The sequence below is a fragment of the Balaenoptera acutorostrata genome, chromosome 19, assembly GCF_949987535.1.
Source record: "Balaenoptera acutorostrata chromosome 19, mBalAcu1.1, whole genome shotgun sequence".
Lineage (NCBI taxonomy): Eukaryota > Metazoa > Chordata > Mammalia > Artiodactyla > Balaenopteridae > Balaenoptera > Balaenoptera acutorostrata.
Window position 1 is genome coordinate 47,342,745 of NC_080082.1, and position 22,260 is coordinate 47,365,004.

Below are 22,260 nucleotides of genomic sequence, written 5' to 3' on the forward strand. Positions count from 1 at the left end.
CCGCTGTTAGCGCCGCCGCCGGCCATGTGCGTCCTCCCCTCAGGCCTCTACCGGCGCCGGCTTCCTCAGCCGGCAGACACCCGCCCGATGCTGGCCACATGCCCCAAGTTCCGTGTCCCTTTCCAGTCCTCTGTGCCGCCCACAGCAAGGCCTGTGGAGACCCCGGGCTTGCCCTGCACCTGGGGGTGGGGGGGAACCTGCCGCTGCCCGCGTACCCTCACCAGCCTGGCCCGCAGGCAGGCCCGCCGGGTGTCGCTTCCCTCCCCTTTGCACGTGTGAAACCCCTTAGGCCTGTCGGGATGGAGCGAACAACGGTGTCCTCACCGCGTCTGTTGATTTCTTTTCTCAACCCGCATCTCCCAAGCCACTGCTTGGTGGAGGAAAAGCTAGTACATAGACGCCGTTCTGGTGTTCTGCACCTATTTCGAGCCTCCTCCATGAAGTGGTCTCCCCAGAGATCGCTGAGATCATTGGGAAAAGCTCCCACCGTGTAAGACCTGGGGGCATCCGTAGTGAATGGTTTGTGTGTGGAAGGCCTGGATGATTAATTAGGCAGAGGCCACCATCCCAGCCCGTAGGCGATCTTTTTAGTACTGCAGTGGGCTGTAATTTGCTGTCAGTCTGCATCTCTCCTATCCGGCAATTACTGGATTTATCAGTAATTGAATTTGTTCTTTGAGTTTGTACTTTCTTCAGTACTCTGCTCTGATTCAATGTATGGGTTGCATTACTGATTAAAAGAGAAAGCCTGGCTCTTCATTTCTTTACTTCACTAACTCGTTTAAAATTAATTTCAGGGGAAAGCCAAATACGTGCTTTCTGCCCTGGCAGTAAACTGTTTACTTAACCATAATCGATAAAGTTGCATTCTAGGTGAAATGAATACCATTCTTTGATCTTTTAGATTCATTCTAGGTAGTATAAGAAACAGTAGCAAAGAAATGTAGGACCAGCGCAGGAAAGTGCCTTAGAAGATATATAGGTCAGTCCCCTGCGTTTTATCTTTCATGATGCCGTTCAGTTGTAGAACTGCTGGAAGTTTGCAGTCACCCTTTAGATTGTAGTTTTGGTTAAGATTAAAATGGCAATATACAATTTATAGTTTCTTATTTATTAGAAAGTGTTATCAGTAAAACCAATAGTATTTTGAGTTAATTAGATAAATTCTGAGCTAAAACATAAAATACACAATTATTGGAGAAGTTTCCAGAGCTATTTTTTCTAACTGGTGCAAAATCCTGGAATCTGCTTGTTAGGTAAATTATGTAAATTTGCATCACGTAATGGGTTGCGTGAACATTCCTCTGAATTTCTTTTTGACATGCAGTATTGGGCAATTTTTCACTGCCGGAAAAAAAAAATCATTACTTTGTTTCACCAAGAAAGAGAAATGTTTGATACTATGTACTTTCGTTCTTGGCCACAGCTGGATTTTGAAGATCGATCCAGGGGACTGTATTAATTTCAGGAATTGATTTGAAAGACACAGGCTCTGCCACTTAACAGCCATGTAACCTTGGGTAAGTCACTTAAACTGCACTGAGTGTTTCCTTATTTGTAGAATTGTGTAACACCCAATTGAAGCTCAAACATACATGTTTGATACTGCCTAGTTGTAAGGGGCTGTTGCTCTTTTCAGTATTTATACTTAATACATTTTTTTGTTCACACTGAGAATTAAGAGGAAAATTGGTGTATTGAGACAGGATGGATTTAGAATCAGATAGGCCTGGATTCCAATTCTTAAACTTGCTATTACTTTGCATCTGTGAACCTCAGATTTCTTATCTGCAAATAAAGAGGCCAGTATTACCAGGAATTTCATGAGTAATACACAGAATCTACACTGGCACTACTCTCTGGTCTGTGAGCACCTCAAGGGCAAGGGTTCCCTCTTACTTATTTTGGTCTCCCGCACATTGCTTGGCACATTATAGGTGCTCAGTAAATGTTAAATCTGAATATTGGTTAACATTAGTTAGACCTTATGTCTTAATTGCAGCTGCCAAATTCAAATATTCTCTCAGGCTCGATGCCAGCTAAGAAATTTTATACTATGAAATTCATATACTTTGATATTTACACTTGGTTTTTTCTTTGTGGGCAATTAATAATTAAGCTAAGGAGATTTTAATTCAAGTAAATTATAGCTGATGTTAGTAAGGTAAATCTATAAATAACGTGTAAGCAGTTTCAAGGTAACTTTTTATAGACAGTTTATAGGACAGGAACATGAAAGTTCATCCAGCACAACTCTTGTTTTACATCTGCAGAATGTAAAACGCTCAGAAACAGTGACTTGCCTAAGGTCACACAGCTGAGGTTCCTCTAGGAGAGGGACCCATGAGCTATGTCCCCTGCCTTCTTTTGGCTGGAGCAAAATGGATATTTTATATTTTACAATTACGATAATGTGGAAGAACGAGGAATTGGCTGTTACTTCTATAACACAATTTTTTTCTAATTGGAAAGAACAGATTCTTAGTCTGAAAGAAAAGATTCTTTATATAACAAACTGAACTGTCTTTGTACGTTCACAGAAAATTACAGCCTTTCTCTAGCTCCGCCCAAGCCCCCATGAATTGTTCAACTTGATTTTACGTATGATAACCATACAGCCATAACTGAAAGGAACTAATTAGATGTACAAATAAACCAAATAGCGAATTGTAAGGAAATAAAGACAACTGAAATAATTTGGCTTTATTTTTGGGAAAGACATTAATTATTAGCTTTTGCCTATGGGATTCCGTTGTTTAGGGAAGACTTGAGACTCAGTGGAGAAGGTTGTAGAACTTTTCTGGCTTGGGATACAACTTTTATTTATTTATTTATTTATTTATTTTTATTTATTTATAACAATTTGATATATTTGGTCGAATGTTATGTCTAAAGATTCCAAATGAGAAAACCCGTGTTTTGTTGATGTCTATAGTCTTTCCTCATCCTAGTAAACCTTATTGTTCAGCCATATTGATCTTTTCACTAATCCCTAGATAGCATGCTTATTCTCGCTTCTGAAAATCTAATGTTATGGCTGCTTTCTTCTCAACAAATTTCCAAGAAAGCAAAATGGCACACTCAAATTAGGATAATTCAGGGAGGATGTATTTACAAAGATACTTATAAAGTTGTAGGATTTGTATAGGCAAACCACAGGAATAATTCTGTCATCCGGAGCTCGCAGCATCAGGAGAAGGGAGAGTCCTGTAGAATAGCCTGCCTGGAGAGAATGGCCTTTTGTTGAGGAACACAGCCACTTCAAGGTGACCTAGAGGGAGGGAACCAGGGAAATGAATGTCTTGATCTCCCTTTGCTGCCTTCTTCTGATCTCCTGTCATGGCTCCCCACTGGCATAACTCAACCAGAGGGCGTGGGAGCCTAATGATGTAATCCCTCCAGGGATAGAGAGCAGAGTGGAAAAGAGGAGACAGTCCAGAGGGGCAAATGGGTAACGTCCAGCATGCTCTTCTTTTGGAATACAGTGTGCATCTTACCTCTTCAAGAAGGCTTTTATTCCCTTCCTAGACCAAAATGAGCTATTCAGTCTCTGTTAGGATTTGGTCGTTGGGTGTTGCCTTCTGACTATTTCATCTTGTGTACTGCTGGGTTATTTTAAAGCTGTTAATTCTTTTTAACTTCTAAATATGTTAGTCTTATCCACTTAACTCAGTTTTAAACTCTGTGAGTACTATAAATTTAAAATTTTCTCCATTCTTCTTGGTACTTGGCTTGGTGTCTTATACATAATGTTTTTTTTTTTTATAAATTTATTTATTTGTTTGTTTATTTTTGGCTACGTTGGTTCTTCATTGATGCACGGGGGCATTCTCTAGTTGCGGCGAGTGGGGGCTACTCTTCACTGTGGTGCACAGACTTCTCATTGCGGTGGCTTCTCTTGTTGCGGAGCACGGGCTCTAGACATGCAGGCTTCAGTAGTTGTGGCACGCAGACTCAGCAGTTGTGGCTCACAGGCTCAGTAGCTGTGGTGCACGGGCTTAGTTGCTCCGCGGCATGTGGGATCTTCCCGGACCAGGGATCGAACCCGTGTCCCCTGCATTAGCAGGCAGATTCTTAACCACTGTGCCACCAGGGAAGTCCTTTAACTTTTTATTTTTAAAAATTTTAAACATTTACACAAGTAGAAAGAATAACATAATGAACTCCTAGATACTCATGATTCCAGCTAGAAAATTTGCCGTTCTTACTTTATATCCTCAACCTCTTCACTCGCCCCCACTCCCCGTTGGTATTTTTTTTTTTTTTTTTTAGGTTTCGTTCAGCTTGATCTCTTCTTGGAGGTCATGGATAGTATGCGGATTATCATAATCCAGGTTGTCGGCAATCTTGAGCCGCTAGGATTGAATCTGTACTCCTTATTTTTATCTCTTTTATTATTCAAATTTTACTTCACAACATGTAATCCCATATGTATTCAACACACACACACATGCACACGCACATTGGTGGCCTAAGTGAAATTTTTTTTTTTTTAAATTATTAGCACCTTTAATTATTATTTATTTATTTATTTGGCTGTGTTGGGTCTTCGTTTCTGTGCGAGGGCTTTCTCTAGCTGCGGCAAGCGGGGGCCACTCTTCATCGCGGTGCGCGGGCCTCTCACTATCGTGGCCTCCCCTGTTGCGGAGCACAGGCTCCAGACGCGCAGGCTCAGCAGTTGTGGCTCACGGGCCTAGTTGCTCCGCAGCATGTGGGATCTTCCCAGACCAGGGCTCGAACCTGTGTCCCCTGCATTGGCAGGCAGATTCTCAACCACTGTGCCACCAGGGAAGCCCCTAAGTGAAATTTTGGTGAAAATTTTGAGTTGGCCAATATTCAGCTTAACTTCCTCTCTGTGTATACTTTATTATGAGCTGTTTATCTAACCTTTTTTAACAAAGCCTTTTGTTTTAATGAGACTTGTGCATCGACTTTGCCATGTGGACCCCAATTGGTTTTTCAGGTGTTTCTTGATGTATTTTATGTTGTCATATCTGTTTTATAGGTGCCATTTCTGTACTTATCCCCAAATGTATGCAGCCTCTAAAATGAGATACTTACATAAATGTTCAGGGAAAATTGGAGCATCTGCTGCAAATTTCCATTAGCTCTTAATGCCTGAGCAGACACAGCTTTAAAATCTGAATGTTTTGTCAGATTCTTTTGTATTAGTCTTTTTCTTGAGATAAGATGAACTCCTCCTCTTCTTCATTTTGCTTTCTTTTTAAGGTACACACTGAAATATCCACAGGGAGCAAGTTTGCACTGCTCTGTCTCCCTCCTATTATGTCATTAAATAGAAGAAGGATAATGAGTCACCTTTGTAGCCCTGTGGGTGTGCAAAGTCTGTTGAGCAAATATTCACTGGTTCACCTCCAGATTATCAGTCAACCTACGTGGATGTCACATTTCATGGGAAGGAGACCTTCCATCTATAGTAGTGCACCAAATCTTATGTAAGAAATTAAATGTTCAGGGATTCCTATTAGCTATTATTTAAGACATTTGCATTTAACAATTGAATTGAAAGAAATAAAGCCTTAAGTGAATGACCCTAGAGGGAAATCAGTAATCACATGAAGAGCCAAAGCTTCCCTTGGCCTAAAAATGTGGAATTCTCGGGCAATAAGGTGACTTATGAAGTCACAAAGGGTTTTTCTAAAGAAACAAATTGTTTCCCTCACCGGTCCCTTCTATAGTGACTTAAGGTTGAGTGTAGAGATTTAAAAACATTTCTGTTCTTCCTACTTCTACTTGAGAAAGATGTAAAGGAGCTAGTCTTTTGAGAGGTAATGCCCTCAGGTTGTTTAGGGGAGACAGTGGCTAAAGGGCCACTGGCCTTGGGGAGCTGGCATAGCTGTCATTGTTGTAATGGCTGTGGAATGCATTCCCTGCTGGGAGTGCAGCTAGAAGTGGAAGAGAAAAAAGCTGATGGCACAGAGCAGAGGATCAGGACAGAGGGAAGAAGTAGTACTGAAGAAGCTGAGAGTAAAATGTTTACCTTTTTGCATGACATGGATCTGGGTATAGAAAGTTAGTGTGCCACGAAGAGTAGAAAATGAGAGGAAAAGCCATAACTGCTGTCAGTTGACGTGGGAGAACTGGGCCTGCAGCTGGTCAGAGCACCGGTGAGGTCTTGTGGGAGTTTAGGTATGATCTTGGCAGTGGCTAAAGGGCCCCTATATGTTGATTCAGCCATTCGAGGGAAGAGGAGCCATGATTCACCTCCTGAAAAGAATTCAGAGCCTGTGACTGAGGTTTAAGAATAGTATGATCTTTGGTCTATAGCTAGTGCCACTAGAAATTTTGCTGGCATTTATTGAATGTTGTGAGTAAGATTCCAGAATGCACCTAAAATGTGGAAAAACAAAACTTGTTGCTGGAAAAAAGCCTAAACTTAAAAATGTGATCCAAGTCAACAAATTAATCTCACTTTAAGCCAAAGGAAATGTTTGAAATGAAAGTACTGCCAGGAAATAGAGTATTCAAGATTTAGGCTGAAAGATAAGCATTTTATGTTAATGACTTCCTCGGCCATAACACATTACTAGAACCTACAGATAACCTGTAGGAAATGACTTTTTTAAGGCCTCTGTGCTTTTTTTAGACCTAAAACACGACTAGAATATCAATTTTTTCCTTCTCCGATGCCCCTTTCCCTTTCAGAAAAAAAAAATGTGTGTGTGTATGAGTAATAGTTGACCGCTAATATGACCTCTAGAAAAAACCGCAGCATAGTTTGTGGTTTATCTTCAGGAAAATAAATCAAAGGAAGTAAAAGAAGGAACTGGATCATTGCTTTTATTTAGTTTCATTTGCATGATACTTCTCAAAATACTCTGTGCCCTTTACAATAGGTTACATGCCCATATTTTCACAATTCCAAAGATCTAGGGAGAAAAAATAAAAACAAAAACATGCTTTTAGTAATAAAACCACAATTACATTTGGTGTAAGAAGTTGTCTCCCAAGAATTGTGTCAATCATGTGTTGACGTTACAGAATAGTATTTCATGATAACTCGAGGTGGTTCCACGTGCCCTGGGAAGGGCTGTATTCCTTTGATAATGGAACAGCAGTCTTTTTTTTTTTTTTCTGGCGTTGTGCAAAAGAGAAGGAGTACTGATTAGGTCCAGCTAGATGTCTAGGGGAAAGAAAGTGAAGAAAAAAGGAGATGTAGATTGTTAAAGTCATTTCCAAAGAAAGAAATGAAGGGTGGAAACATCTCAATCATCAGTCTTGATAGGGGACAGCATTCCAAAGAAAAATTCTAAGCAATTTAAGTCTCTGTTGAGGATAGCCAGGTATATTGATATGGAACTCCCAGGTTAGAAAATACTTAGATTAGCTTAAATCTAAGAGTAGTTTAGATTTCCTGAATTATATGCCTGTAATGATCCTGTAACCTGGTGATTCTTTCTGTCATATATTCTCCTTTTTAGATATGGAAGAAAGCAGCAGTGTCGCCATGTTGGTGCCAGATATCGGGAAACAGGAAGCTATGTTGACTGCCAAAACTGTCATCAGTTCATCACTGGAAATTGATGAAAAAAGAAAAACTAAAACAGATCCATTAATCCATGTTATTCAGAAGTTAAGCAAGATAGTGGAACATGAAAAGTCACAAAAATGTCTTTTAATTGGCAAAAAACGGTCACGTTCAAGTGCTGCAACACACTCTCTTGAAAGTCAAGAATCGTGTGAGATTCCAGCTAAAGTAACCCAGTCACCTGCTGCTGATAATAGAAGGGCTGAGATGTCACAAATACATTTTACCCCTGACTCTCTTGCCCAGAACGATGGGAAGGCTATGTCTTACCAGTGTAGCCTGTGTAAGTTTCTGTCATCATCTTTTTCTGTGTTAAAAGATCATATCAAGCAACACGGTCAGCAGAATGAAGTGATATTAATGTGTGCAGAGTGCCATATTACATCTAAAAGCCAAGAGGAACTTGAAGCTCATGTGGTAAATGACCACGAAAACGATGCCAACAGTCACACTCAATCCAAAGCCCAACAATGCGTAAGCCCCACCAACTCTTTGTGTCAGGGAACCTCAGGAAGAAATAATGAAACCATTCCTGACATCCCAGTAAGTGTGGACAGCCCACAGACTCATACCATCCAAACGGCGTCTGTGGCAGAAATGGGTAGGAGGAAGTGGTATGCCTACGAACAGTATGGCATGTATCGATGCTTGTTTTGTAGTTACACTTGTGGCCAGCAGAGAATGTTGAAAACACATGCTTGGAAACATGCTGGGGAGGTTGATTGCTCCTATCCAATCTTTGAAAATGAAAATGAACCCCTAGGCTTGCTGGATTCTTCCGTGGCCGCTGCACCTGGTGGGGTCCACGCAGTAGTCATTGCAATTGGAGACAATGAACTGAGTATCCATAACGGGCCATCAGTACAAGTGCAGATTTGCAGCTCAGAACCATTATCATCTTCGTCTCCTTTAGAACAGAGTGTGGAAGGGGGCGTTCATCTAAGTCAGTCAGTTACCCTCGACCCTAATGAGGAAGAAATGCTGGAGGTGATTTCGGATGCAGAGGAGAACGTGGTTGCTGATAGCCTACTTTCATCAGCACAGAAAATCATTAGCAGTAGCCCAAATAAAAAAGGTCATGTTAATGTGATAGTGGAGCGTCTGCCAAGTGCTGAAGAGACTCTTTCGCAGAAACATTTCCTCATGAATGCTGAAATTGAAGAGGGGAAAAACCTGAACCAGACAGAAGCCAAGATTGGATGTGAAGGAAGAGATGAAGTCTATCATGCTGATAAATGTACTGTCGATATTGGGGGGCTGATCATAGGCTGGAGCAATACCGAGGAGAAAGACAGCGAGTTAATAAATAAAGGACTGGCTACTGATGAGAATGCCCCACCAGGCCGAAGAAGGACAAATTCTGAGTCTCTCAGACTACACTCATTAGCTGCAGAAGCCCTGGTCACCATGCCTATAAGAGCTGCAGAGCTAACACGAGCCAACCTTGGGCACTACGGGAATATAAAGCTTTTAGATCCAGACACTGGACAAAGGCAAGTAGATGGTACGTTGGCAGCATATTCTAAAATGATGTCACCACTTAAAAACTCTTCAGAGGGATTGACTAGTTTCAACCAAAGCAACTCTACCTTAGTAGCACTCCCAGAGGGTAGGCAGGAATTGTCAGACGGGCAAGTTAAGACAGGCATCAGCATGTCCTTACTCACCGTGATTGAAAAATTAAGGGAAAGGACAGACCAAAACGCTTCCGATGATGACATTTTGAAAGAGTTGCAGGATAATGCCCAGTGCCAACCCAACAGTGATACAAGTTTGTCAGGAAGCAACGTCGTGGAGTACATCCCAAACGCTGACCGGCCCTACCGCTGCCGCCTGTGTCACTACACCAGCGGAAACAAGGGCTACATCAAGCAGCACTTGCGAGTCCATCGACAGAGACAGCCCTATCAGTGTCCTATCTGTGAGCACATAGCTGACAACAGCAAAGACCTGGAGAGCCACATGATCAACCACTGTAAAACAAGAATATACCAGTGCAAGCAGTGTGAAGAATCCTTCCATTATAAGGTAAGCATTGGTTCATGAAATCATTCGGAGAACCTTAGAATTTTAGAGCATGGAGGGAGCTTTGTAGATACAGTCCACCCACCTCATTTTATAGGTAAGGAAACTGAGCCCCAGAAAAGTTTGGTAATCTGCCCATGGGATCCCAACTAATTAGAATTAAAGTTGGGACTGAAATCTGGGTCGTCTGGTGTAGGACTTTTTCCCCCTGCCTGCCACCTCCTTAACAGGCCCTGTGTTTATTGGTTTAGTGTTTCCATGTGTATATCTTTTTTTAAAGTGTGTTGATTTTAAAGTGCAAGGGAATTACAAGGGGATGTACAGTGGAGGGACATTGTACACACATTTGACTTACACAAATTTAACCCTATGTCATCGATGCAAAAAAATACCTATTTTTCATCTTACGTGGCCCCAAAATGCAAGTCATTCACTTCAGCTGCTACACAACCAACCAACAGTGATTTATATCCTTGCACAAGCAAAAATGGACTATGGGACTTAATGAAAGACAGCGCAGTGGAAATAGAGCCATGTATGTTATATTTTATGGGAAGTTTACAGTACTTTCAAGGATTACTTTGACCATGATTTTCATTTTAAGTGCTACCTAAAACCAACGAAAATACTGTTTTTGTAAAGGCAACTTGTGTTCATTGAATCATTGGTTTAGAACTTTTCTTCAATATGCCAGTTGACTGTTTGGGGGGGGGTGGAAAAGTGTATTGTAAAGGGCTAACTGGGATGTCGACTTTTTTCTCAGATTAGCCAGAATTGGGGTCCAGCTGGTAGTAAACAGGTAAGCAGGAATTAAAAAGCCTTTGAGTCTGAGATTCACTGCCTCTTGGATTGCTCTCATGAAATTCTGAAATGGCCTCTGGCCACTGGACAAGTAGCCATCCAAATGGGCTGCAAAGGCAAGTTCCAGGAGCTTCTTTTGCTGCTGCACTCTTGATTCATGGGTGTGGGCGTAAGGAGGAAGATGTCCTTGGAGTCTCAGTTCCAACTAAGTCTCTTTTACAAATTTAGTGGATATTTAAAGGCAGAAATCAGCTGAAGCGCAGAAGTTAACTGATTGGATTTATTTTTGTGCAAGTGCTGAGTTATCCTGAACACGCTGCCCTTCCCTCTGGGCTCGCCAGTGTCTCAGGAAGCACACACATGCCATGCATGAGCACTCCCTCGGACAGTGGTGGCTTCCTTTCAGAGAATGTGAAAAGAGGAACTGCCTTTTTGATAAGATTGTGTTTTCCCTAGTGTATTTCTTTCCATAAGCTGTCAAATGTTTCAAGTAATCTTTTAACACGTTTGATTTTTAAATATTGGTAGTAGTGTGTTCTAGGTACTAGGCCACGAAAGCAGTTAACTCCTTCTACAGCCTCCTAGTAACTGTATAAGTATGTGTATTGAAAATTACATATTAATTTCTCTCAATTTTTTAGAGTCAACTGAGGAACCATGAGAGAGAGCAACATAGTCTTCCAGATACCTTGTCAACAGCAACTTCTAATGAGTCAAGAATTTCCAGTGATAAAACTGATGGAAAATGTGTTCAGGAAGGTATCTGCATTTTTTTGTATAGATGATATTGACTAGCATATGAAGTAAAAAATGCCCTTCATTGTCATGTGGGTTATTTTCAGGACGAAAGCTCCATCTATTCGCCTCTATTTTTAAACTGTGTGAGTGAATCTTATCTCTGAGTACTAAATGAAGTACTATATTAGTAAGTACTCAGCCTCAACTGTATAGGTAGATATACTCTGCAATGTGTGCTGTCCTATAAGAGCCAAAGTACAGCAGAAACCCTGAGATGACATGCCAGCAAGCCAGGGAGGCTGCAGCACAGAAAGAAAGCCTCCTTTCCTCTCTCAGTACCAGTTGACCCACTGAGAACGTAGCTTTTGCAGATGGTAGACCCCCACCTCAATCTTTAACTGAGGCTTCCTGCTGTGATCTTATTCTTATCCAAGTGTAACTGCCAGATTTCATCTGCATTATTTAAAAACACAACACAGGCTGTTTTTATGTACTGGTTAGGTACCAGTCGGCCGAGTTTCTGCTAATAGGAATATTAGAATCAAAAGATTTAATTAGAGTTCCATGAAAAGGCGGATGCCACATCCGGAGAATTAAAGTGTAATAAGCTGTGCTTCCTTGCATCAGCTCACTTAAACTGATATACTTTAAATGTCTCAAGTGTAGTACATAGTGTTTATGGGAAGTAATACATACTGGGGTGACTTCCCTTTTTAGATTTCCTAAGAATTAAAGTTAGGAACAACTGCAGAGTAAAATGTTTTACCATAATGTTTCATTAGATTATACCCCAGAAAGCAAAACTGATTCTAGAATGTTCCTGAAAGAACTGATTTTGATACCACTGTAGCACCAAAATTCCCTTGTCAAACAGATGTCATCCCTGTAAAACTATCCAAAGCAAAAGGAGTTTATGACATAGCATCTGTTCCTGCCATAGATGGCTGAGCTAAAACTGTTTTGTTTCCTTTTTACAAAATAGCCCTAAATGCCTCCTTTTATTTTAATTCATTATGTTTCCATATCCCCTTTAAAGGAGACATTAAAACATTTGGTATCTTTGGGCCATAAATCTCTAATGAAGGAATAAAGTAAGCACTACTCACTCAGTGGCACCGCCTGTGGTTACTACCAGCGGTAGAATATGTCTTTTCTAGCACCATCTCTAAAAGCAATAATTTAAAACTGGCCAAATGGGTTAACAAATTAAAACGCACAATTTGAATTAAAAAGATTGAAATGTCAGCTCAAAATTAAAATAACCAATTTGAGCTTCGTGGCATTAGCGTCTATCCACCACATTCCATTTTGCAGCCTCCTTTCTTTGTGGCTCATGCTCTGTTTCTTAGGGCTACACGTATGGATTTTAAATTGCTTGCCATGCCTCTCCTCCCCACCCTCACACCCCCACTTGGCTCTATTTGCTGTTCACTATCGTGGTAGTGTAACAACTCAGACGGCTGATAACCTCCTGTGTACTTACATCTATACTGATACTTTATTGATTTGGTATTAGATCTTTCAAAATCTTGTTTTCAGGCCGAAGAACAAGTTTTTAGCTCACAAAGAAGATAAAAATAATTCATGTTCATCAAAACTTTTTTAACCCTTTAATAAACTAATTCAACAAGAGGGGAGGTGCATGCTTCTGTGGCTCCCAGTCTGCGTCCATCACGATAGCACAGATACCTTGTGGCGCGTTTTTGACTCAGAGATCCAGTGTAATGGTACCTCAGACATTTGTTCTGCCAGAAGGCGTGGAGTGCCCGTCTTGAGCTGGATACTGTGCTAGGTGCTTGGAGTGCAGTGGGCGTGTCACTGCCTTCGAGGTACCCAGCCCAGTGAGGAACACAAAACTGTACTGACAGGTATGTCAGCAAACACCACAGGTGCTCTGAGAGCTCTGGGCAAAGCACTTTCATATGATGCTTCTTCATGAAATTTAATTAAATTGTTCTTTATTGTAAATCTATAATTTGCCAAGCCCTGGGGATTCTGTGTAAGCAAAACAGGCAGATCCCTACCCTCAGGGAGTCTCCAGCTAGTGATGGGTCAGACTTGACACAGACATGCAGGTAACATACAGACTGCGGTGCAGGAGGAGTACAGCATGCTCCTGGGCTTACCAAACCATGCTGGGAGGTTCCAGTATTTCCATTTTGTAGATGAATAAACTGAGTCCTCAAGAGGTGAAATAATTTGCCCATGATCACATTGGTACTAAGTGGCAGAGCAGAGACTAAGCCCAAGTTTTTGAAATTTAAATCCAATATTCTTTCCATTGGAAACAGTTGCTTGAAGTAGCACAGGCTCTCATTCTGTGCTATATTAAGTTTTTCCATCTGTCATTTTTATTAGTTGTCATTGATCTGTAATATTCCTCACACAAAACCATTATCCAATATTTCACACTTCATTTTTTCAGTTTTTTTTTTTTTAACTGTATCTGGAGCAGTGCCACTTATAATCAAGTCCAAGTTTTTAACCTACCAATTAAGAGCGATACTTAGATTATAATTATGATTAGTGTGTGTATTAACGTTACAGATTTATACCGGGAAATCAGGACATTTTGTTCTGCCTGGCAAAAGTAGTTATTAGCAAAAGAAATTTTCAATTTTAGAAAGCTTAAATTTAACCTAAGGATTTTCTTTGTTTTGTTAAAATTTGCATGTGGGTTTTCTTTTGTATCACCAATTTTACTTTTATGCAGTGTGTGCTAGTGTTCTACCTAAGCTTTCTTCCTGTCGTGCCTTGTTCTTCAGCTTCTATGCTTGCTTTGTTTCTGAATATAAAGCAGTCAGGCTATGAATAGGCTGTGGACTTTGTGCGGACAGAAGCGTAAATAAATCACTGAATATCTTCAGGAACAGTTTCCTATGATCAACTCATTCTGCTTGTATTGCCTCAAGCTTACCCTGACTTGAATTCCCCAGCCCTGTTGTTGCAGAGTGAGTTTAGTGACAAGGCCTGTTCCCATGGATCCATGTTTCCTGGATTTCGGAGAGCTGCATATTCATGTTAGTCCTTGTAACCTGTCAGTTTACTAGGTATAATTATACTACATTATATAGCACTTGATACTTTGCCATTGCTTTCCCTTCTGTTGTTGCTTTTATAGCTGACAGTTATAAACAAAGGAAACCTACAGAGTGAAAAAGCTTTGGACTTTTCATATTGAGTTTGTTAGATATGCTTTGTCACCATACTTTATAATGTTGTATTATAGTATTAAATTACAGCTTGTTGGCAAATCAGTGTTTCCTTAAGACAATGTACCCAATATTGATTAGACTAACACCTTTCAAATTAACAGTGTATCTCTGGTTAATTCACCTGCTACACAATCAGGGCAGCTGACATCAGGTTCATTATATTTTAGAATTTTGTACAAGGTTATGTAGAAGCTAACCCAATGTATCTATGTTTACAGATCAGATGATATTCACTTTATATCCACTGATAGTGCAGATGTAGGAGAACCTGTAAAGCTACATTCAAACTTGTTAACTTTATTAAACAGTGAGAAAGCCTTCATTGAAATGTTAGTACTGTGTGGTATAAATACTCGTTTACAATGGAATGTAAATGCTGTCATTTTAATCTAATCAAAGCACGTCACTAAAACTGTGAAATACTTTGTCCAGGGAATAAGTCTTCGGTCCAGAAACAGTATAGATGTGATGTATGTGATTATACAAGTACAACGTACGTTGGTGTCAGAAACCACAGACGAATCCATAACTCTGATAAGCCTTATAGGTAAGTGTGATGATCCTAGAGTTTTAATACTTGTGTTACAATACTCTATAGTAAAGAAAAAAGTAGAAGTAATTAAAAATTCATAGCAGTTGTTTAAACATAGGTTAAGCACGAAGAAACTTTCACTTCCTGGTTTCATGAGTATTGCTTACTTTGTTAAAGAATGTGAATTTTAAGCTTGAGTCTTAGGATGATAGGCTTATTTTTGACTAGATTTTGTCTAGTTGCAATATAAGAAGATGTCTATATCCGTCAGTTTCATGTGGGTATAAACTACCATAGTAATTTTCAGTGCTTAGAGTACATTTCAATAATTTGGCAGTTAAGTACTCAGTATTCCAGCAAAAGATTCTTAAAACTTAAAAACAATAAAATTCCCTATGAAAGATTCTGTTTTTGAAAATAAATCTATCATGTGTAGAGTAAGGTCATTTAATTTAATTTTGTTACTTGATTGTTTACAAAAGCCAATTCTAATATGTATTCAGAAAATATAGGCATTCTCAGTTGATCAAGATAGGCTGATAAATAGAAATAATTACTTCTTAAATAAACATTGCCCCTTGAGAATAAACTGCTTGTTGTTTAAGTATAGTAAAGATGCGGATATTTTTGCATAGTTTGTCTAGCTGTCACAGAGCAATTTGTTCTACTTGCAGCTGTGAGGGAACATCAAGCTTCCACTCAGAGTTAAGCCAGTCACCATGACCAATAGTGAGTGCTAGGCAGTGGCATGAGCTCTTTTAACGCCTTAACAAAACTTGATTCGTGTTTTAACACTCTCCCCAGGTTTTATAGGTATGACACAGGTCACTGTGGGAAAGTTACTGTATTAATATCTAAATGAAAACCTGACAGACTATGCCTTAAAATGCCATTGTTTGTTCCCATAGTGTGACTCTCTCTATATATATATGTATATGGTTTTAAATATTTAATACATACTTAATTTGCTAACTAGCAAACTTATTTATAATCACTTTGCAAGCAGTGTATCTCTTTGCAAAAAGTTTTGTAGCTCCATGGAAGGTGTTTGATGTTGTGTCATTGTCTCTATTTTTATTTCAAATATTTTTAAAACTGGGATTGCTAAGAAAGATTTTTTCCCCTGAGTATAATTAAGGCCATTAACCATTATTAACAATAGCTCAGTGCCATACATTGTAGATGAAGAGTGCTAGGTAGTATTTAACATGTATCATTTATCATTTACACTAGGAAATATTTAGGAGAGCATGATGGAAATGGAGGACACTAGTTCATCTGATATGAGGAGAAAGCCTTATCTTTATATTTCAGGTGTCTGTTCTTAAATTTAATGACATACCATGTAATCCAGGCAAGAATAAGATAACATTCTCTGGGTCTAGAACTAGACTGTTCGTTGAAATTCACTGAGAAATACTTATTGAGCAAATATTATGTTCCAGGGGCTGTGTTAGACTCTTAGACTGTAGTCCCAATAAAAAGGTATCATCCCATCCTGACGGTGGCCCAGATTTCACAGAGGACAAAAAGAAAAAAGAAAAAAGGTATCATCCCTGCCATCTTGAAACTTTAGACAATGAACAAGTAAACTCTCAAATATACAATTATGATAAATTTATGAAAGAGGTTAATGATCGATTCTGGTTCTGTAGAAGAGAGTTTCATGTCTACCTGAATAGATTAGTCTTAAGCTAAAAGACTCATTTTGATAGCTTTTGCTATTTTAGGGATTATGTTTTCTCATGTTCTTAAAATATTCACACTCATAGGATTGGTTGCAAGTTGTCCTAGGGCCTTCCTTCCAGTGGGCAACATCCTGTGAGAATCTTCTTCCTGTTACATCAGAGAAGTCTCAGTATGTTATTTTCCAGATTTGTTCACACTGTCTCACTGGGTTTGGCCTGAGTGCCTTAGAAAAAATGTTGTCATACCAACCCCTCCATGTAATTATTACCTTTCACGTAAGACTTATTTTCCAACCTTCGAATCTTGTGACTCTTCTTTTAACCTTCTTTAAATACTTTAAATACTTATACTTCTTTGTCTTCGTGGGATTTGCAGTCTACACAGCATTATGGATTAACATGTTCTATTCCAGTATGTTTCTGGGACTTTCTCTTCATTGTCACATACTGTTTGCCTTAAGCTTAGTTAGCTAGGAAGCACAGCGTTCTTGATATCTAATTTAATCACAGTAGTTTTTCTGGCTTATTTCATTTGTGCTTCACTCAATTCTGCTGCCTAGTACACTTATGGTCAGAGTTGAGACTTGTTTTCTCAGGGTGCCTACCCTGTGCATTTCTGATTCCCTACTTTTTGTAAAGAAACGTGCTCACAAGTAGCAGTGATAAATTTCTTATAGAGTGAGAGTGCTTCGCTACACCACGTGTAGTCTTTGCATGAGGGCAGAACAGGTTGATTGTGTGTGTTTAACGTGCCTGTTATGTAATAGACTTTCTGCAGTATTGATAACTATTCTTTTCTCTTGCCTTTGCTTTTATGTTGCCATTCTGGTCCTTCACTGAGCCCATTCGTGTGATCTGGGCAGTATAGCTTCATGTATCAGAGCCCTGGGAGCACATAGTCCTGGGACTGAATCTGAGCTCTCTGACTTATGGCATTTGTCCCCTTGGGCAAACTGTCTCACTTCTCTATGCTTGGCCTTGTCATTTCTAAAATGAGGATAATTAAGACACCTGCTTTACAGGACTGTTGTAAGGACTAAATTAAACACCATATGTAAGATCCTGGCACATAATAAGCACCCCATAAATGGTAGCTGTCTAATAGTCATTGGGCCCAGTTTTTATCCTTATCCCTTCTCACCGATTCATTGTCTAACCATACACACAAAAAACGTTGGCCTCTCATCATTTGGGAAGCAGAGTAATTCTGTTCCTAGACAGGAAGCTTATTAGTTTTTTTTGTTTTTTTTAACAAGAGAGATGCTGTACCCAGGCAGAAATACTGTCACAGCTGAGGTCCCCAAGCTGTGTTGACTGCCTTGCAAGGCGACTCAGCGTCTTGGGGAGCACTCGTGCTCTAGTCTCAGGCCTGGACCATACACCACCTCTGCCCAACCGGGTGACCCTGGGGATGTTATTCTAAGCTAACCCTCCTTTCCCATATGAACCTGGTGAGAATACTGCCCAGCTCATAAATTTGGGGGAGGATTGAATGAGATTATATGTATTAAGCACCGAGCATGTTACTTGGAGCATTGAAGGGCCTGGTTCCTTTCTTCTGCTCATGAAGTCATGAGGTCATCTCAGAAACCCTGTCCTCATTGCAGAAGGAAGAGAGCTGTTTTTCATTCCCATGTTAGGACAGGGAAAGATGAAAAAGGCATCATCCCATCCCAGTCCTACCAAATGCAGCAGACTTTGTTTTTCAGTGCTTTATTATGGAACATTCTGAGTAAACCACATACCAGTTACTGTTATACTTGATATTTATAACACTGACCCCAAAAGTTACTAAAAGGTCCATTCAGAATTTTCAAGTATTGGATTGTCTTCGGTTTAGTTTAATATTGCAGTTCTAGAGTTCCCCCTGCTTTCCTTCCCCCAATACCACCTTTGTGAATGACTGGCTAGAGATGGAAGATGGGACAACAAAACGTTTTCCTCAGGTTCCCAAGTTTCCTCCTGATTATGTGGCATTGAACCCATTTTCCCTTAGAAACATAATTGTATTGGTACTTAGGTTCCAAAAGTACTTGGCGAGGCGGAGGGTAGGAGGGACAACATGACAGAGGGAAGTACATGGTCTTTGGACTGAAGTACTCAGCACACTACCTGGCACATAATAGGTACTCAGTAAATGACTAGTAATTATCTGTATACCTCAGTTTTTTTAATCTATAAAATGGCTCTGGTTCTATAAGTTTATTATATTTTGAAAATAAATATGTAGTAATAGTCTTCCTTAAGTAGAAGAGCTACCCAGATATGTATGTTGATTTTTTAATACAAATCCTATTTTAATACCCAGTCCAAAAATACCCAATATTTCCTTAAATGTTTCAAAAGTATCCTTTTAGGGTTATTTTGTTTATATTAGGAGGTCTAAACATTGCATTTGATTGATAAGTCTCTGTCTCTCTTTAAAATTTTGAAATAGACTTTATAACTTACAGCAGTATATATCATGAAAATTGCGTTAAGTTAAAAACATACAGTTTGATGCATAAATTAAAAGCATACAGCTTGATGAATGGTCACAAAGTAAACCCATCCTTTTAACTCCTCAGACCAAGAAATAAACCATTGCCAATTCCTCAGCCGTACCCTCTTCTTGGCCCTTCCACTCACTAACTTGCCCCTATTCCCCACCAGGTAATCACCATCTTGACTTCTAACATCATAAATTAGTTTTGCCTGTTTGTGAACTTAATATAAATGAAACCATACAGTACATATTATTTTATGTCTACCTTCTTTTTTTTTTTATGAATTTATTTTATTTTTGGCTATGTTGGGTCTTCGTTGATGCATGCAGACCTTCTCTAGTTGTGGTGAGCGGGGGCTACTCTTCATTGCAGCGCACGGGCTTCTCATTGCGGTGGCTTCTCTTGTGGCGGTGCACGGGCTCTAGGCGAGTGGGCTTCAGTAGATGTGGCTCGTGGGCTTCAGTAGTTGCGGCTCGTGGGCTTCAGTAGTTGCAGCATGTGGGCTCAGTAGTTGTAGCGCATGGGCTTAGTTGCTCCGTGACATGTGGGATCTTCCCGGCCCAGGGATCGAACCCGTGTCCCCTGCATTGGCAGGCAGATTCTTAACCACTGCTCCACCAGGGAAGTCCCTATTTCTAGCTTCTTTCACTCAACATCATTGTGTGTAATTCAGTGTAGAACTAATGCATTCCTTTTTATTACTGTGTAGTATTCCATTGTAAGATTATACCACAATTTATTTTTGAACTTTTTTTTTTTTTTTTTTTTTTTGTTTTAGAAGACTTTTTATAGCTACTTTATTTATTTATTTATTTATTTTTGGCTGTGTTGGGTCTTCGGTTCGTGCAAGGGCTTTCTCTGGTTACGGCAAGTGGGGGCCACTCTTCATCGCGGTGCGGGGACCGCTCTTCATCGCGGTGCACGGGCCTTTCACTATCGCGGCCCCTCCCGTTGCGGGGCACAGGCTCCAGACGCGCAGGCTCAGCAGTTGTGGCTCACGGGCCCAGCCGCTCCGCGGCATGTGGGATCTTCCCAGACCAGGGCTCGAACCCGTGTCCCCTGCATTAGCAGGCAGATTCTCAACCACTGCGCCACCAGGGAAGCCCACAATTTATTTTTTTATTGTACTACTGATGGATATTTGGATTATTGCCAGATGTTCTCCCATTGTGAATAACACCATTTTGAATATTCTTTTACATATGTTTTGGTGCATATATGAAATGGTTCCTTTTCCATTGGTTTATACCTAGGAGTGTAATATGTGGGTAATAGGGTGTGCTATGTTCAGGTTTGGTGGATATTGTCAACAGTTATCCAAAATGGTTATACCAATTTACAGTGGTTGTACCAGTTCATACCCTCATCAACACTTTGTATTATCAGTCTTGAATTTTGATCATTCGGGTAGGTGTGTATGTTGTGGTTCTCATTTGCATTTCTTGATGATTTATGAGGTTGAGCATCTTTTCATTTGTTAATTGCACATTTCTTTATTGGGTGGTCTGCCTTTTACTGACCGATTTGCAGCAGTTCTTTATGTGTTCTGAATACAAGTTTTTTTGTTTATTATGTATATTGCACATATCTTCTAAACTGTGGCTTGCCTTTCTACTCTCAGTGGTGTCTTTTGAAGAACAGAGATTTCTAGTTTTAATGTAATCAAATTTATTAATCTTTTTCTTTGTAGTTAGGGCTTCTATGTCTTTATACTCTGAAGTTGATGCTGATTTTTCTAAATAGCCTTGTGAGTAAGGTAGATGATGAAGGGAGGGGTAAAAATGTGTGCTTATAAAATAATGACCCTGATTTTAAGGGATTCACATCAACTGGGTCAAAAAACCTGTGTGCTTATGTGTTAGTGACCCTGATTTTCTAATATGACACAAAAAGTAAAAGAAAAATCTTTAAAAAAAAAAAAAAATCCAGGGACTTCCCTGGTGGTCCAGTGGTTAAGACTTTGCCTTCCAGTGCAGGGGGTGCGGGTTCGAGCCCTGGTCAGGGAACTAAGATCCCACATGCCTCGCAGCCGAAAAACCAAAACATAAAACAGAAGCAATATTGTAACAAATTCAATAAAGACTTTAAAAAATGGCCCACATCAAAAAAAAAAAATCCAGAAAGGTTTTAAGCAATGGAAATGACATTTGGAATGACAGTGTTGCCTCCTGTGTGTGGTCAGTCATTGTAAAAAGTCTGGTCTTTATATAAATATAAATATATTACAAACAGTAATAATAATAGCTAACATTTTTTTAGAACATTTTTCATAGACCAGGCAATGTGCTAAGTACTCAATATGTGTCAGCTCACTTAATCCTCATGACAGCCCAGTACTTAGGAATAATATTACTACCCCAGTGTTGTAGATATGGAAACAGAGGCTGGAAGGACTGAACAATTTTCCATGGTCTCAGAAGTGGAAGAGCCAGGGCTTAAACCCTTGCTCCTGTCAGCTATGCTGCTCTGCCTGTACCTGCTTGGCCAGAGAGAACTCTTTGTGGGCCATACTGCTGCTGCATGCCAAACCACCTCCAACTTAGTGGTGTGAAACAACAGCTCTTTTATTTTGCTCAGGGATTCTGTGGGTCAGGAATTCAGAAAGGGCACTATAGGGGTGGCTTGTGTCTGCTCCGTGAGGTCTGGGGCTCGGGAGGGAAGGCTTGAAGGCTGGAGGTGACTGAGACGGCTGGGGTTGCAGGCATCTGAAGGCTCCCTCACCAGTCTGGGGGTTGATGCTGGCTGTCGGCTGGGGCCTCAGCTGGAACACGTACATGATTTCTCCACGTGGACTTGCCAGGTGTGCTAGTTCCAAAAGTGAATGCTTAGGTAAGAAGTAGGCAAAAGCTGTATTACCTTTTATGACCTACCCTTGGAAGTCACATACTATCACTTCCACCATACTTGCAGACTTCTTAAATCTCTTTTAATCGGAAGGCATGTTGAATCGTTAGTCAATTGTGTTGGCTTGGGGAAAATCTCAAGTCTTTGAAAAACTTCAATTTGTCTTAAGGAAAACAGTTTAGCTGATAGTTTAATTTGGAGGGAAAAAGTATGTTTTGTTTGGAAGGAATGAACTAAAGGAGTTTGTTTTTCTCAGTGGCATAAAGAGTTCTTGGGTTCATCACAAAATTTGAAGTGGCTACTTCTCTGGGCCTTAGTTATTTATTCCTTTAAAAGCATAGGAAACTAATTGAATGTGGTAAGACAAACCCTACTGCAAAAT

The 22,260-nt window shown here is 40.0% G+C and overlaps 1 protein-coding gene across 7 annotated transcripts in view; it reads left to right on the plus strand.

The window, feature by feature from the left end:
* Positions 1-22,260, plus strand: part of ZNF507 (zinc finger protein 507) — a 48,325-nt gene that overhangs the window by 182 nt on the left and 25,883 nt on the right. For 5 of the 7 annotated variants that reach the window (XM_057534441.1, XM_007165043.2, XM_007165040.3 and 2 more), the window contains exons 2-5: positions 7,443-9,577; positions 11,017-11,134; positions 14,761-14,875; positions 16,306-16,407. In XM_057534441.1, the coding sequence (XP_057390424.1) occupies positions 7,443-9,577; positions 11,017-11,134; positions 14,761-14,875; positions 16,306-16,407 (2,470 nt within the window). Of the gene's footprint in view, positions 1-1,426; positions 1,521-7,442; positions 9,578-11,016; positions 11,135-14,760; positions 14,876-16,305; positions 16,408-22,260 lie in introns of all 7 variants that reach the window. The other 2 variants (XM_057534442.1, XM_007165041.3) reach the window with 2 other exon arrangements.